This window comes from Coturnix japonica, chromosome 2 (genome assembly GCF_001577835.2).
Source record: "Coturnix japonica isolate 7356 chromosome 2, Coturnix japonica 2.1, whole genome shotgun sequence".
Classification (NCBI taxonomy): Eukaryota; Metazoa; Chordata; class Aves; order Galliformes; family Phasianidae; genus Coturnix; species Coturnix japonica.
This window is the reverse complement of record NC_029517.1, coordinates 45,494,756-45,511,446: the sequence shown is the minus strand read 5'-3', so window position 1 is coordinate 45,511,446 and position 16,691 is coordinate 45,494,756. Positions and strand designations below refer to the sequence as shown.

Genomic DNA, 16,691 nt, shown 5'->3' with positions numbered 1-16,691 from the left:
AGTACACAGTGTGGAAAAGCTGTAGTTCAACAGAAGAACAATGTAAAAGATCCTGAAAAAACAGACATTTTATTGAAGGGGATGGGGCCATGGAGAGAAGAGAGCTTATGAACTTTTCAGATAACAAATGCGTAAGATTTTTTCCCTATCTACTGCACATGGGAAAGATCTGTAAACCATCACCTTTGCTAGTCCAGTACTTCTATGCACAATGGGCCAAGTCTCCATATATCTAATGTTAGCAGAAACTACAGGTCTTTGGCTTATTTACTAATCCCATTAAAATACCTCCGGTAGGAAATCAGTTTTATTAATAAGAAAAGTACACTGAATATCATAAAACATTTGCAATATACAGTTTGTACAGTAATACACCATTGTGGATCTACAAAGGTTGGAGCTTCTTTCTTTTTGTATTTTTTTCGTATTACACAGTTGGCTCTTTATCATCTCTCAACCTCTTTAAATAAATATTTAACAAACCATTTCACTTCTAATAATGGAAATAACAGTGATAATCAGCCAGGCTGCAAAAATGCTACAACAAAGCCCCTTTCACCCGCCAGTCTTGAGACAGCAAATCCTGCAGTTCTTCTTCATCTTCGCTACCAATATCCTCATCCTCTTTCTCTTGTGTTGCTCTTAATCTCATGGCTTCCTTACACTTCTCCTTTATCAGATCCTGGCGGTTGCGCAGAAGCTCAACACGACGGTAACATTCACTGTTGACAAGTAAACCATTTATTAATATCTGTGGTCTTTTTGCATTTTATTATTATTATTATTTAACTGTGATGGATCTGCTTCTACAACTTTGAATATGGAAAAGCTTAGCAGCTTCCCACCAACTCTTCATTGGAGTCACTCCAGCTGGATGAGCCCATGTGCAACATGCTGTAGGGAACCTGCTTTAACAAGGGGTCACTCTGGATGATCTCTAGAGGTCCTTTCCAACCTCAACCATTCTGTGTGCACAGCAACTAAAAATGCTGGTTCACCTTCTCTATATTAATTAAATAGAAATAGACCAAAGGAGGAGAGAGGTGTGGTAAATTCTCTGGCAACGAGATGTAGTCCAATGGAATAGTTTCAATATGACCACATATTGGTTTAAGAATAACACAACCTCAGTCTTCTTCCACACATCAACATGGCCATTCATTTTGGTATTTTAGTGGTCTCTGAACTAAAGACAAAAAGGCATCACAAGCATTCAGGTACTTTATCAGCTTACTGAGGACTACACTAGAAATTCATTGAGTAAATGAAGGTGCTGAGTTACAGTTTTCTTCTTACTTACAAGTTCTTATCCTCAAAATACATTTTTATAACAATAATTCTGGCCATTTTAATAAGATACTTTGCTGAAAATCAATGTATCAGCTCAATTTAAATCAATCTTTGGGTTTTTTTTTTTTCATTCCTGTTTGCTTGGAAGAGTCAACAAGGATGGATTAGTGTCTGTATCCTTCTTCCCCTTGTATATTCACAAAATGATAACAGGCAGCCAGAGGTTAATGTTTTCCTCAGTGTTCCAATATGAGTGTTATACTGATTTGATTTTGATTTCACATTTAATTTGAAACAGTTTGCAATTGAAGGCAGTAAGAACACAAACAGCCTTGAAGAGTTTCAGGAAAAAAAAAAAAAAAATTATGGTAACAAACTTGAAATTACTTTGCACCAAAATTGATGTTTTTATCAGGTATCCTGAGGCTAGAGGGAGCCTTTCTTTCTCCTTCAAATATTTAGGCAATTAACAAAGGAAGATTAAAAGTTAAAGATGTCTTATCACTCTAGTCAGTGATCCATTACTGCTGAAGAACAAAGTCTGATAGAAAAACTGATTTACTTACATCTGCTCATCAATTTCACCAATCTGACGATCCAGTCGTCCCTCCTCGTCTTCTTCTGCCACTATTGCTTCTGAAATCTAAACAAGTAACACTCTAAGAAAATTCATCCTGAACTCCACTGATATTCCTTTCTGGCACCTGTGTCTTCCCTTCCTTCCCTCTACCCAAATCAAGTGCCTCATAACTGTCAACCTGCTACACAAATACACCTTCTCACAAGATTCAAGGCATATACAGGAGGAGACCGGTCTGGTTTAATTACAAATTGAAATGTTTATTCTTGAAACTAAAATTCCAGAGTAGTTTGGTTGCTTTGGGGTTAACCTTTTGAATGTCTCCATACTCCACTATTTGAAACAGCAACAACAAACCACGTACATTCAAAGTCTGAAGTTGAAATTGGAGCTATACCCCAGTACTTGAGACTCAGTTACACAAACCTGTTGAAAGTATTGGTTGAGTTTTCCCTCTGGATCCCAAAGTATTTCTAACATGTTATTTTTTTCAGCATATACTTTCTCAAATCTGAATGTCTGGGAGATGCTATGCAGTCAATGGTCCACGCATAACTGAGAAGATTCCTTCTAAGATGAAGAATCATACGAATGGCTAATGCTAGTAAAATGTACCCACTACTGCTTTTGTATGAATATTTCCTCTGTTTATAGTGCTGAGCGCTTTAAAATGAGCAATGACAATTTTTTTGCACCACTTTCTTAGCAGTTGACGTAGGAATGATTATTTACAATAAAAAAATTTTAAACTGGCAAATATTCAAGGGAAACATTGAGAACATGACATATCCTTAACGATAGTTTTACATGGTGTGAAAACAGAGAAAAAGCTGTTCAGGAAGACTTACCATGCAATGCTATACAGTAAAAAAATGGAAGTTGAGAAAAAGTGCGGTCAGCTTCCATCTCACATACACAAACTTTTCTGTCCCCTTCCCAGGTTTTATGATTCCTTTGCAGTACACTTGAGTTAACTATAAACCCAGGTTACTTACACATTCTATAGATCCTTTTCCAAGAAAGATAAATGAGTGGTGGTATTTTTTGTTTGCTTTTTGCTTTTTCCTTCGAGGTTAAAATAACCATCTCATCTAAAGAAGAGCCCTTGTTTGCATACAGAACACTGATCTGAGATTATATTATATCTTCTTTAAATGCAGTTTAATAAATGCAACTAAATATATGATTGACTGGTTCACCATCAGAATTTGTTTCAGCTTAATTTTCCTCGAGTGGAAGAACCATTTGCTCATTTATAAAGTGCATTTAACCATACACTGCATTGCAGACAAACAGCTGACAAATGCATGTCAGTCATTTCACGGAGCTGCATGAAACTGTTTTTCTGCTTATTGTGTATAGAACTTAGAATCAATAAAAATAGACTCCATTACTTACTGTGTTGACCTGTCGCATTGCCTTTTGAAATTCATCCCATTCCTTGTCCATCTGATCCTTTGGAGCATCAACTTTTCGCACCTAAAGAACATGAGAACACAGGGTTAGTGATGATTACTGCCCAGCGAGACACTGGAACACTCTAAAAAACTGGAAAACCAGCACAGGCTGGGCTGTGCTAACAGGTCAGAAAATATAGACATTAGGAAAATGAAATAACGGATATTGCAGCACCACAGCTGTTTTAGAAGAAAAAATCTGACTCTGTTCTTGGATTTAAACAAGAAGCTTGAATTTATTAAAGAATAACTGACTAAGAATGGATGGTATGAGATATCTGGACTAACAAGAATGACTAATCCCATTGATTTAATAATCTATAATTTTATTATGTAAATTGATAACCTATGAATTCTTCCCCTGTTCAGTCATACACTGAAGCTATCACACAACTCAAAAAGTAGTAAACTAATTGTTTTCAGCATAACCCAAAATGTTAAGTCCTTGATGTTAGAACAGTCTGACCACACTGCAACTGAATTGATTGGCTAACAGAAGAAATAAATAGCTACGTAGCACTTTTATTTAAAGATTCCGTAAAGCTTTTTGTTCCATGGTAGACAGCATGGGACTGATAAAGTAGGTGCAAGAATTGCTTTAAGATTCACAAATAAGGTAATCAAACTCAGACTGTGCTTTCAAGTAAATTTGATAATCTACCTGCATAACCAAAACAGCTCAAGGTTAGAAGCTGTGGCATGCTTTGCATGTCAGCAGAGAGATAAAGCCTGGCTCTGGACAGGATAGAAATCACATAGCTAGGAGAACTAAGCAGTTTGTACAGAAACACTCATTACATCTTACCACATTAGCTTTTCTTTTCTTCATTCCTCTTTTTGATAACACAACAATCATCATTCAGTAAAGAGGATGGTTTGCTATGTTTGGTTCTGAGTGATTATACAAAATCCAGTAGCATGAATTATGTTTATAGTATATATTAGAAGCTTCCAGGCAAACTACATATTGGGAAGTCATCATTTCCTTTTTCTGTTTTGTGATTACTTTTATCATGTGTGTATGTACTGTGTTACTATGCATTGTGCTTGTCCTTTGTAATTCATAATTATCTGTATTTCTTACAATAAATTTAAACGCTAAAGATATTTTTTGTCAAACTCAGAATTTATATATATGCTTTCTAAGCTGCTGATGTAAAGAACCAGCACGTTCCATGTCCACAATCTCCTCTCCAAGAAGCCAATTCCAGAAACAATTATTTTGTAGATGACTTCAAACACACAATCACTGCAGTCACCCCAATGTGATGTCACAAACATTTTCCTTCCCATTCACGCTAGCTAAACCTAGGGCTGATTAAGAAGAACAGCTGTAAATCAATTTCAAGAAAGCCTAACGGAACACATACCCACTCATACACGTTATCAGTTAAGGAAATGACTAAGGAAAGGCTCACTAACCACTATCACTACATCCTCCCAGATATAAGCACACCGTCCTCTCCCTTATAGACATTCCCACTTTGTACAAGCTTCCCACACCATGGCACAACTCCCTATTTACTATGTCTTTTCCAGGTCTTTATCTCAATAATCAAAAAGTCATTATTCAGACATATTTACTTCCACCACAGAGCTGTGTGCATGAGTGGTGCTGAAAGAAACCTGCCACAGCAAAGAGACACCTGAGCTTGTGATTGTGACAGTGGGATTAAATGAACATTATACACCGAATCATATTCCAACTTAGATAAACCAACAGATAAACCACAGTGTGAACAAGAGAAAGGCGCTGAAGGAAAACAAATAAAACCTTGTGTCAAGAATGCTGATGGAAAGGACAGGAAAGCCATGGAATCTGTGTTAAATGATACAAAACAACATCACCACCAAAGAAAAAAAAGCTTTATATTTCAAACAGCAGTGTATATTGATTGTAGTTATTGTTCAGTACTGTGCGAGCTGAAGGAAGCCTGAATGAAAGTGACCAAATTCCAAGATTTTAAATGGCAAATCTTTGGAGAATGGCCACTTTATCTTTCCGGAGCATGAAAAAACCCACAGCAATAAAGGATGAGAGCTGAAAGCCACATTCACTGCTGTAGTCTGCCAGCACTAGAGATTATGCTGCTTGCCATCATCTATCTGTCCTCATTCCAGTAGGTTGCATAATATCATTGCACAGTAACTCCTGTGTTTTTCATGGGGTCTCTCAGAGGAGAAGATGTATATACACATTGGGAGAAAATATATATATATACTCAATTCAGAAGCAGAATGGGTGTACAAAAATTAGGTGAAATGCTTTTCCTGGGATGGCTCAAAGAAATAACGGATAGACCAGGTCTCAATCCAGCACTTACACTATTTGTTTCACACTGTCGTTCCACGAAGGAACTGCAATTAAAAATATATTCTGAAAGACATTTTAAAACCCTCTACACATCTTTTCATGCCTTTTAATCAATATAGAATAAACTTGCTTAATGATTTTCTTATATTCTGGTACAACTAATTACTGGCCAAGCATCCTAGAAACCTAGAAAATCATTATAACCCACAGAAATAAATCCAGCAGCAGAAAAAGATCTGCTTACTTACTTTTGCATCCACTTCAGGGTCATCAAAGAACCCCTCTGGCAAAGCCTCAGCAGTGTTCTCTTTCCTGAAATATGTTTGATTATGATAATTCCAAGTTAGTGCTTTAAAATAACCTCTTTCATTGTGGATTTATAAAACAGTCAAGAATAAAATCCTTAATTCTTATGAAGGACCAAGAAACGAAGGAAGTTTTTTTTATGCCTATGTTTTGCCCACAGGATTTGTTTCTTTACTTTGGTCTTCACTGTCTCACAGGAAACTGCAGAGACAGGTTTGAACTTCACTGCCAAAACAGGAGCTGTAGCTTAGGATTCCCAAACTATCTGTTTGAGAAATACATATCAGACATTTTCATACAAGTCTCTACTTTTGAAAGGCCAAACCAATGTCTGAAAAAGCACAGAAGTGAGCTGAAGAGCTCCTAAAAAAACAGTGAACATTTTTCTTTAAACAGTTAAAATCGGACACGAAGCTTCAAAAGCATCATCTATTAAAACTTGCAAATAGAGATGTCTAAAAGACACTGTATGACACTGCTCCTATCTGTAACATGCAACATGCTTTCCTATGAAATATATATACAAGCTATTCCAAATGCAATTCAACAGTATGACAAATTGTAAAATGACTGTAATCTGTATTTCCCAGGAGGGTAATGTTTGTTAACTGCTGCCGAATTTTACAGTATTCCATTTGCCTGCTTACCGTTCTACTATCTTCTCTTGCGTCTCTGGTTTCTGTATGGATCCTGAATGCGAAACTACAGGAGCAGCTGTAGTTTTGCTGTCAAAGAAGTCTAAAAGAAAGGGCAGAAGCCTATGAGCAGAAAGAACTGCTTAAACTTCTATACAAAAATCTGAGTAGACAGGAATTTAGATTAATACCTTACTGAATCAAGGGAAGATAAGTTACACATTATTCTACTTGACAGCCTCAAGGAATTACAAGAAGCAATAAACCTGCTGAGAAAACAATGTGCAATAACAAACCAGACAATCAAAAAAATCTCTTCTTTTTCTCCTCCCATTAGCATACCCCAACCAGCTAACAGCGATAATCAGAAAATTAAACAAGAAACTTTCCATCATCGATGGAGTCAATAGTAGTCATTGACAGGCAAACACCAACACTGTAAAGTTCAACAAAGATACCGGGAGCTGTACCCGGGATGCAGTAATGCCTGACACAGATACAGACTGGGAATGAATGGCTGCAGAGCAGCTCAGCAGGAGGGAACCCGTGGATGCTGATGCCAGTAGGCTCAGCATGAGGCTGCAGCATGTCCTGGCAGCCAAGGAGCAAACCACATTATGAGGTGCATGAAACACAGCACGGCCAACAAAGGAGGTGATTCTCCTACTGTATTTAGCACTGCTGCAGCTTCACCTTGAACACCATGTGCAGGTTTCACAATATAAAAAAGATATTACAATATGAAAACACCTGCAGAAGAACAACAAAGCTGCTAACAGGGCTGGAGGATGTGTCCTGTGAGGAGAGGTTGAGAAGACTAAAGCTGTCCAGTCTGGAATAGAGGCTGAGAACAACCTCATCACTCCTTGCAGCACCCTGACGGGATGCAGGATGAGGTGCCAGGCTGTGACCTGGTCACTGATGGCAGGACAGGAATAGCATAAAGCTGCCAGGGCAGGGTCAGGCTGGGCATTAGGAAAAGTGTCTTTAGCATGAGGGCAGTGAAACAAAGGAGCACACTTCCTAGAGTGATGCCCCATGCTTCTCAGTGTTCAAAAGGTATTTGTATTATACTTTAACTTTTGGTTAGTTCTGAAGCAGTCAGGTAATTGGATTCAATAATCTTTGCAGATCTCTTCCAAATAAACTATTCTACTCTACTCTTACGACACAGCTTCTTCTTACTGCACCACCTCATTCATCATTACCTGCAGGCAGAGAATTAGATATTACTTCTCGAGTTGGAGGTGGAATTTCAGTTTTGTGCATAACAGAAGATTTGTTCGGCTGATCTTGTTCCTCTTCTTCTTCTTCATCTTCATCATCATAATATCCTGACAATAAACTGGGACCAGGAGCTTTCGATAACTGCTTGTTAGTATTTTTGTGCTCTGCTTCATCAAAAAAATCTGCTGGTAGCCTAGTAGAGAATACACAGTGCAACAAAATCAGTTTGCCTCTAGCATCTCCATCCTATTTAGTCTAAAAGACCAAGTTGTTCACACATCCTATACAGTATTACAGTATGCTGAAGCATGCAGTTAACAGATGTAAGCACTGTCTGAAGGTAACACGACTGTTGCTTTCTTCTGAAGTTCCCCAGGAATGTTGAGGTTAGTGCTGAAAGATGTTTCCATTACGTTTTTGTATTAGAATACTCAATATAAGAAACATTAATAAAAGTATCCTACAACAAAGTGAGCTTGGAGGAATGACAGCTTCATTACTTCTACCTGTAGACTTAGAGTTATCTGCATCTGTATAGCTGCTATTAAATACAAAACCCATAGCTCAGCAGTCACACAAACGTCACTTAAACCTTGAAATCCTTCATGTCTAACACAACTACTTATTTTGGGTTCCTACTGAAGCTCAGAAGTGCAGGCTCAGCAATGAGAAAAGTCAGGTTTGCTGCAGGTCTCCAAGTCAAATATTTTCCTCAGTTGTACCCAAACATAATCATATTGATCAATCATCAGTAATCAGAAAACCATTCAAGTGCCAGTTTTACACACACACACTCACATGTAAAATTCCAGCAAGGTAAGCATTTTTTAGAGTCAAGGTAACACCACCTAATATCTACACTAAATAACAGTTTACCCTGAGAAAATGTTACAGGAGATCTCACGTGGCATTTGCCCATCTCACACTGATGTCCAAACACCATTAGAAATCTTACATGGGAGTAAGACGCATAAATCCAATCCCTTGAATTCAAATACACTTATTGCTTTGCAAAAAAGTGCTTACATGAATTTTAAGTAAAATTATGTCTTAATGAAGACGTGTTAATGACATTTGTTCATGGTTCTTGATACTAAATATTAAAGATATACTAAAAGATTTGCCTTCATTTCAATCATCTACTTGGCAGTAAAGTATCATTAAAGATTGGAGTGCATATTGCAGTATAATTATTTTCATTACAGTAGACTGCATAATAATAGCACACATTAATCCTTGCAAGTCTGATAGTGAGAGCAAAGAGACTTCTGTTTTGTCACAGGCACTATAGTTAATACTATTGTTTTCTCATCTGCCCAGAAATATTGCCTTATTCAGGAATATATGCTTGCATTAGAAACTGCACAGAAGCAGGAATTTGCCGATTTAATCTCCCTTGGCTAGGAGAAATGGGGAAGAACAGGATGAGAAGGTTGAAAACCAATACAGGTACAAACAAAACAATACGTGGAACAGTCTACTTACCCAGATGTAGATGTGGATGTATGTGGCTTGTCATCTGCACCTATAGAACAGCCAGTTCTTAGAACCCATGCTTTTAAAATAAACTTATTTTGCTAAGTACAACAGCAAATTCTGAAAGTTAAGAGATTATTATCATCATCATCTATCAAGACTTGCAAATTAAACCCTTTATTACTATCAGGTATGGCAAACACTACAGAGAGTTCCAGTCCTACACATAGAATCATTGAACTGTTCAGGTTGGAAAAGACCTTAAAGATCATCAAGTCCAACCACAACCTAACCATACTACCCTAACCGTAACTACCCTCTGCTAAATCATGTCCCTGAGTACCACATCCAAAAGGTATTTAAACATATCCAGGGATGGTGACTCAACCACTTCCCTAGGCAGCTTACTCCAGCCTTAGCAACCCTTTCTGTAAAGAAGTTCTCCCTGATATCCAACCTAAACTTCCCCCAACACAACTTGAGGCCATTTCCCCTTGTCCTGTCACCAGTGAGAAGAGACCAACCCCGCTGTCACTGTAGCACCTTTCAGGTATTGGAAGAGATCAATAAAGTCTCCCCTCAGCTTCCTTTTCCCCAGAATAAACAGCTCCAGTTCCTTCAGTCTCTCCTCATAGTGCACAATTTCCAAGCCCTCCACAAGTCTTGCTGCCCTTCTTTGGACCTGCTCCAGCATCTCAATATCCTTTCTGTACTGAGGTGCCCAAAACTGAAACACACAAGATTTTACGTTAAGTTTGTAGCGATTGCTTAGGCTCTTGCACTCACTTAAGCACAGTGTAATAGTTTGCCTTATGGTACTTAATGTAAGACAGAATAGTAAAAACACCCCATGAATACAAACCACAATGAATATTTTAACTCAGTGGCGCAGAGAGAAGGAGATAAACTACCAAGCAGATCAGTGAACTCATAGAGCAGACTTTTTCCCCTTCCAGCAGCAACAGGCTGACATTAACTCAACAGTCACTAGCTCACACAGCAGAGCAGAAGAAAACCAAGCACTGAAGATGAAAAACAGCCAGATTCTTGCAAGTGCTTGAAAAGCATTCCCCTTCTTTACCTTTTGATTTCTTTAATTGTGTACTTTCTGCATCGGCAGTTTTTCTCTTGACAGGATGAGATGATGTGCTAGCAGCTGAACCACTCGCTGCCTGCTTCGCACCCTTTAATTCCGCAACTCTCTGTAAAGAAACACTTTGTTTAAGAGGCTTTCCTACCAGGAATGTTTAGCAATCAGTTTAAAACCCAATTCCTTCATAACACGACGCTTCTAGGGGCTCAGTGACACGATGTGGGACCGGAGCAACACACAGAACCTCACATCCCACCCCTCACAGACCCCAATCCCTACCGTGTGCAGGCCTGACACCCGGCAGCTCCGGCTGCCCGCAGCCCCCCGGGGAGCACTCCCCAGCCCCTCGCCGTTCACCCACAGGCGACCTGGGGGTCTGACGCCCTCTCACCTCTCGGTGCTGCTTTCCCAGGACGTGAGTCTGCCACAGCAGCTCGCTCTTCACGGGCGTGCTGCACAACGTGCAGCTAAGGTGGCCCAGGCTGTTGTACGTGACGACGCCGTTAAGGAAAGAAGCGCTGTTTCTCCGCCTACCTCCCCCCCTCCCCTCCGCCGGCAAGAATAAGGGCTGAGAGCCCTCCCCGCCCAGCCCGATGAGGATATTTAGCAAAAGGCGATTCGATCCGCTTCTTGTCCGCGTTCTGCCGCTTCTTCTCCCGCATGAGATGCCACAGCTCCTCCTGCCGCACCTGCTTCCGCCCCGCGCCCACCCCGGCCGCCGCCATCTTGTCCCAGCAAGCAGAGCGAGGCTGCGGCTCCTCCTCCTTGAGGGCGGAGCTAAGGGCAATGGCCGCCCACAGTCTGGGCGGGGTGAAGAGAGGGGGGGGGACTCCACAGATAATCCCTCTTTTTGCCTCCAAGTACCAGATTATCAAAAGCACTATGTAAAATCTTCCAGTTAACCCATTTGAGATGTATTTGAGATTTGAGATGGCTTTGAGATGTATTAAGGATACCCCCATACGGCTTCACAAAAAGGGCTACAACTAACCGTTCCTCTCTGTAACCTTGAAGTGTTGGGATAATACAGCATCACCAGAATAGCTATTCTATACAAATTTACTAATTACTGTAACAGAATAATCACTGCAACTGTTCAAACCAGAAAAAAATAAAGAACCTTTCAAAACAGCTCCTTACTTACACCTTGTTTTAACTGCCCCATTTGCAGTTAATCGCATTTGCAGCGTGATCACATTTCAATCCCTGCCGTAACTCAAGAAAAAAACACCAAAATAAGCTATAAAAAAAACACAGTACATCAGAATTCCATGTAAATAAACATGTACACTTGTATCAAGAAGCTCATTAACAACTTAAAGCACCATTCAGAATTCAGTACCATACAAGTTACAGTACATTCCATTTATTATGACAATTTAAGGCTAAAATAGGTACGGCTCCCTTATAGTCAAGCTTCCTTATATTTATAAATGCATACAAACATTAATATAAACGTGTAGGGTTTTTCTTATTGCTCTGAACCGTCTACTACAATGTTGAGCTTTCCCAGATAATTGTCTTGATCAAGTTGAAATCCTAAAATTGCAACATATGGCACTTGTACGGTTATAGACCTTCTTTCATTTTAGGTGTAAATGAATTCAAAAACGTATCAGAAAATATTGCCCATCATTGCAAACTTTGTTACATACTTAACCAACCCATTGTCCGTAAGATACATAATTCACCACAAAGATTATTTCTGCGATTCTTCAGGAAGGATTTTCTTTTCCAAACATTAAGCCTAACCAAGTGGCAAACAAGACATCCAGCAAGAAATAATTGACTACTACCAGTCTAAAAGACTGGGCTTAAAAAAAAAACAAAACGAAAAAGCTGAATATGTGCTCCAAAACAAAGAGCAAACTTTTTTCTTGCTCATAGAGCAATTATGTTCTCTAATTATGAAGGGTAATGCCTCATTCTGCCAGTGCCAAATTCTTTGACTGTAGCTTGTCCATTTCTTGTCCAATATTTCCTTCCACAGTATCACACTGGGCAAGAAAAGCCTGAAAATAGCAAAAAAAAATGAGCGTTACAGAGGATGTAACCGCAGCAACAGTAAACAGCTTCTTAAGAACAGATACTAAAGCTTCCATCATAAAGATGCCTATTCAAAGACCACCTTCTAGTTCAGTTTTCACTTTTTACTTTTCACAATTTCCTTTACTCAGAATCTAACAGAAACACAGGACTTGATCAGGCAATCTCTCTAATCCAACCAATGAACTATTTGAGTTAAATCAAAGTTCATAATCAACAATAAGAATCACTAAGCTTCAGACAGGTTTGCACTTTTCAACGCCTTCCTGTCGCCACAGTTGGGAGTCACACTCAGTCAAAGCGAAATCATCATTAAATCAAGGATGAGTCTATTTCTCAAGACTCCAAGACAACGTGAGTTCCCATCATCACTGTTACACAAGTGTCCAGCAGTAATAAAGAAGAAGGAAGGGATTAAATAGAGAAAACTCACCTGAACCCTTTTCACCAATCCCTTCTTTTTTAGTCTGCAATCATTGAAGTTCTCTGGCAGATTCTGCAGTAAAATAAACAAGCTCATGTAGCTTAATGTTGAAGCTAACAGATTAAACATACAGCAAAGATGTGTTAAAGATCAGAATCCTCAACAGGCATCTTGAAAACACCATGTCTGCACAGTGAAGGTAATTACACAAGGACTTAAAAATCACAGATTCAAAGAATGAGGGATACAGCATGCTGTATTAACAGCTGAGCCAGCTAATCTACCACATCTTCAGGTAATATAAAGCAGTAGATCACATACACTGCTTCTGTCTACTCTGGCATGTGTTAACTCCCGCTGAGCATCAAATTCGTTTTGTTCACTGAGACTATTAAAATGGATTAGTTTCTTACAAACACACTAACTTAATCACTTGCTAGAATTAGAATGTGTCATCAGTAACACAGGCATTGCCAGTCTGCTTAACTGCATGTCTGATATTCTCTGCATGATACTCTCTTCCATTTACTCACGGAAGGTAACAGATGTGAAGTGTTACATGCTGACAGCTTTTAATTTAATTCAAACTGCGTCACTTTCCACACTCCTTCCATCCAATATGCTCATGTAACGTCAGCTCAGTAATTATTAGATGCCTGGTTGTTTTGTTAAACTGTTTTATTAAATTGGAGTGTTGATGCAAAAAGTGCTCAGGTTTATGCTGTATCACAGAATCACAGAATTGTAGGGGTTGGAAGGGACCTCTAGAGATCATCGAGTCCAACCCCCCTGCCAAAGCAGGCTCCCTACACCACGTCACACAGGTAGGCGTCCAGGCGGGTCTTGAATATCTCCAGAGAAGGAGACTCCACCACCTCCCTGGGCAGCCTGTTCCAGTGTATTTTTTGTTCTCCAAACAGGTAGAACATCCACGCAGATTACTCTTATCAAACTCGTGTGAACATCATTCATGTGAACAAAATGTTCTTATTCAGTGGGGAAGAAGTGCCTTCAAAAGTAAGTTATCAGGTTAACTCTAGGAATGTGCCATACAAAATGTAAATTCTCCCACAGAAGCCCATTCTGTCTACAATCCTTCATGCATGTTCTGTCACCTTATGTCCTTTAGAGTTACAGCGTGAAACGGTTACAGAAGTTATTATATTTTCAACAATGGTTACTTCTGCATCTCACTGAAGAGATGACCATATATTTTTATGCTTCTTATGCCTTAGAGAAAATCTCCCCCAAAGCTTTGATTTCAGGCTTATGATTTATACTACAAGATTTAAGAACATTATGAAAAGCACATCCAATTTTTATTTATCCAAATATACTCAAAGATTTAGTAATAAATTCTCATCACTCCAAGCGTAAGCAACAGAACTTCACGGAAGCCAGCAAACTGCACGTTAACAGCACAATTATATTAGTTTTGGAGTATTTCCTTCTTTCAATCCTTGAAACGTCAATTTAGCACTAGCGGGGACAAGCAGACTGCAAAAAGCTTCATCAGAACAGAATGTACTTTAAGGCTTCCAGAGGAATTAGAACTCAAATAATCCTCAAGGAGCATGAGGCACCAGAACTACGAGTACCACCATCACTATGAGTGTCTTGCATTTCAGAATAGAAGGTTTTTTTCCACTTGCTTGAACGCCATTTCTCTGCAATGTTCTGGATTCCAGAAGGATCAGAGGAGGATCTTAAGAAGTATGCTGTCATTTCACGTTTTCCTACTAATCTCAGAAAAGCTTTCACTCACAAAGAAGCTTTTCAGTTTTTTAAGGCCTGTGATCAAGTCAAGCTTTTTCTGTGTTCTCCTGAGATAAGCAGCATGATTTGACTTTTGCTCCTTGACCAAATGCTCCACTTGCTAAAACAAATGCACTTCTGGTGACGCAAAGAAACAAATCAAGTGCTGAACAAGACTCAACTAGCGTTCCTCCTGAATAATAATAATAATAATAAAAACCTTCATAGATCTGTGGTTATGGAAAGGCCCAGTCTTTAGACAACCACAGGATCACTCCACCCATCAGTAGCTATTTTAAACAATGTGGCGCAGTGGTAGGAATGCCGCTTTGCAACACCAGAGGCCCGAGTTCAAATCCCCCCTGTGGCGCAAGTGGTAGAAGTGCCGCTCTGCTACACAGGAGGCTCGAATCCTGGGGGTTGGACTCGATGATCTCTAAGGTCCCTTCCAACCCGCATGAGACTGTGATACTGTGAAGTTGCAGCTACTGTGCCCAAAAGTTTCAAGACTGAGCTACTTCAAGACTATGCTTTCACACTTTTGGCAAAGACAACGTATTTTACTCCCACTCTATTACTGTACAACAACCCAACTACTTCTGACATTTCTTAACTGAGCACATCTTTGAAGTTCGTCATTTGTACAGATATGGAGCCTAGTAAAAAGTCCCCCTAATTAATGAGTTTGCCTGCAGACAGTAAGAAGATAACACTTCTAGAATAGATAAAAATAAAAAATAAAATGCTTGCTTCCTCATCCTTGGCTCTCTGTAACCATGCAAACTTCATTTTGTATCAAGCTACTTGTATCTGATCAATCCAAAGGATGTATGACAGACACTTGAAAAAGCTTTCACAACAATTCTGCCAAATAAATGAATTGAAACATTGACGGTGTGAGCTGCTGACTTGTTTGCTCTCCACAAACCACTGATCACAGAATCACAGAATGACCCGGGTTGGAAGGGACCTCAAGGATCATGTAGTTCCAACCCCCCTGCCTGGCAGGGCCACCAAACATACACCAAACAAAAAAAAAAAAAAAAAAAAAAAAAAAGAGGGGAGGGGAGAAATTTGAAAAAAACCAGTTTTTTTTTTTTCCCTAATAATATATTTTCCCCCCCATTTTAAATGTAGAAAGCTCTCAAATCAGTGGTTCCTGCACACTATCTTTATCTTAAATGAAAAGTCCCATCCTTAGCAAATCATAAAAATTCACCTGGGTTGGAAAAAAGATCTTTGAGATCATCAAAGTCCAAACCCATCAAGCCTGGACTCTAACCAAGTTTCCCCCATCACTAAAGCCATGTCTCAGTGCTGTAACTACTGCTTATTCTACTGTGCAACATACCTTGAGACTTACCTCAGCTGAAAACTGTCTCACACTTTGTAATAACCTGAAGAATTGAACTGGAAACATTCTACTGGCACAACATCCCTTCTCCATCCCATTCCCAATCTAATTTTAAACAGTGCATGTGGTCTAGACATCCCACAAGGTAAAGCACGAAAGCCCAAATCTTCTTGATCTCTTTAACATCCTAATTATAGGCAACTTCCGATGTTGTAAGCCACGGGGAACCAGAAACAATTTATCAATTCCTTTGCTGCCTAGTCTTTACAAAAGGCAAGCAATGCCCACGCTGTCTCCTCTCCCATCTGAAGAATTCCCTAACGTGGTCACCTCTCACTTATGGCACATCCTAATCAAAACTCAGCGGGGCCGGAGCACCTCACCCCTGTGAAGGACATGAGCGCTGAGGTGTACGTTGAGGCGCGTTTTGTTCAGCCTGAGAAAGAGAAGGTTACGGGGTGACCTCATTGCATGCCTTTCAATACCTGAAGAGAACTTATCACCCAGGAGGGGAGTAAACTCTTCCGAAGGGCCGACAATAGCAGGACCACAGGAAAATGGTTTTAAGTAAAAAGCGGGAAGATTTAGGTTGGATGTCAGGGGGAAGTTCTTTTACTAGGAGTGTGGTTAGCCCCTGGAACAGGCTGCCCAGGGAGGTTGTGAGATGCCCCATCCTGGAGGTGTTCAAGACCAGGTGGGACGGGGCCCCTGGCAACCCTGATCTAGTAAGGTGT

At 39.6% G+C, this 16,691-nt stretch overlaps 2 protein-coding genes across 2 annotated transcripts in view; one reads left to right on the top strand and one right to left on the bottom strand.

The window, feature by feature from the left end:
* Window positions 1-4,434, top strand: part of LOC107309443 (poly(rC)-binding protein 3-like) — a 456,594-nt gene extending 452,160 nt beyond the window's left edge. The window contains exon 13 of the mRNA XM_015854264.2: window positions 2,365-4,434. Coding sequence (XP_015709750.1) covers window positions 2,365-2,425 — 61 coding nt within the window. The 3' untranslated portion in view covers window positions 2,426-4,434. The remainder of the gene's footprint in view (window positions 1-2,364) is intronic.
* Window positions 51-16,691, bottom strand: part of LOC107309444 (zinc finger protein 830-like) — an 18,980-nt gene continuing 2,339 nt past the window's right edge. The window contains exons 2-12 of the mRNA XM_015854266.1: window positions 12,858-12,920; window positions 10,982-12,390; window positions 10,770-10,869; window positions 10,367-10,487; window positions 9,295-9,334; window positions 7,791-8,002; window positions 6,595-6,685; window positions 5,890-5,953; window positions 3,269-3,349; window positions 1,857-1,933; window positions 51-722 (exon numbers count right to left, since the gene is read on the bottom strand). Coding sequence (XP_015709752.1) covers window positions 539-722; window positions 1,857-1,933; window positions 3,269-3,349; window positions 5,890-5,953; window positions 6,595-6,685; window positions 7,791-8,002; window positions 9,295-9,334; window positions 10,367-10,487; window positions 10,770-10,869; window positions 10,982-11,340 — 1,329 coding nt within the window. The 5' untranslated portion in view covers window positions 11,341-12,390; window positions 12,858-12,920 and the 3' untranslated portion in view covers window positions 51-538. The remainder of the gene's footprint in view (window positions 723-1,856; window positions 1,934-3,268; window positions 3,350-5,889; window positions 5,954-6,594; window positions 6,686-7,790; window positions 8,003-9,294; window positions 9,335-10,366; window positions 10,488-10,769; window positions 10,870-10,981; window positions 12,391-12,857; window positions 12,921-16,691) is intronic.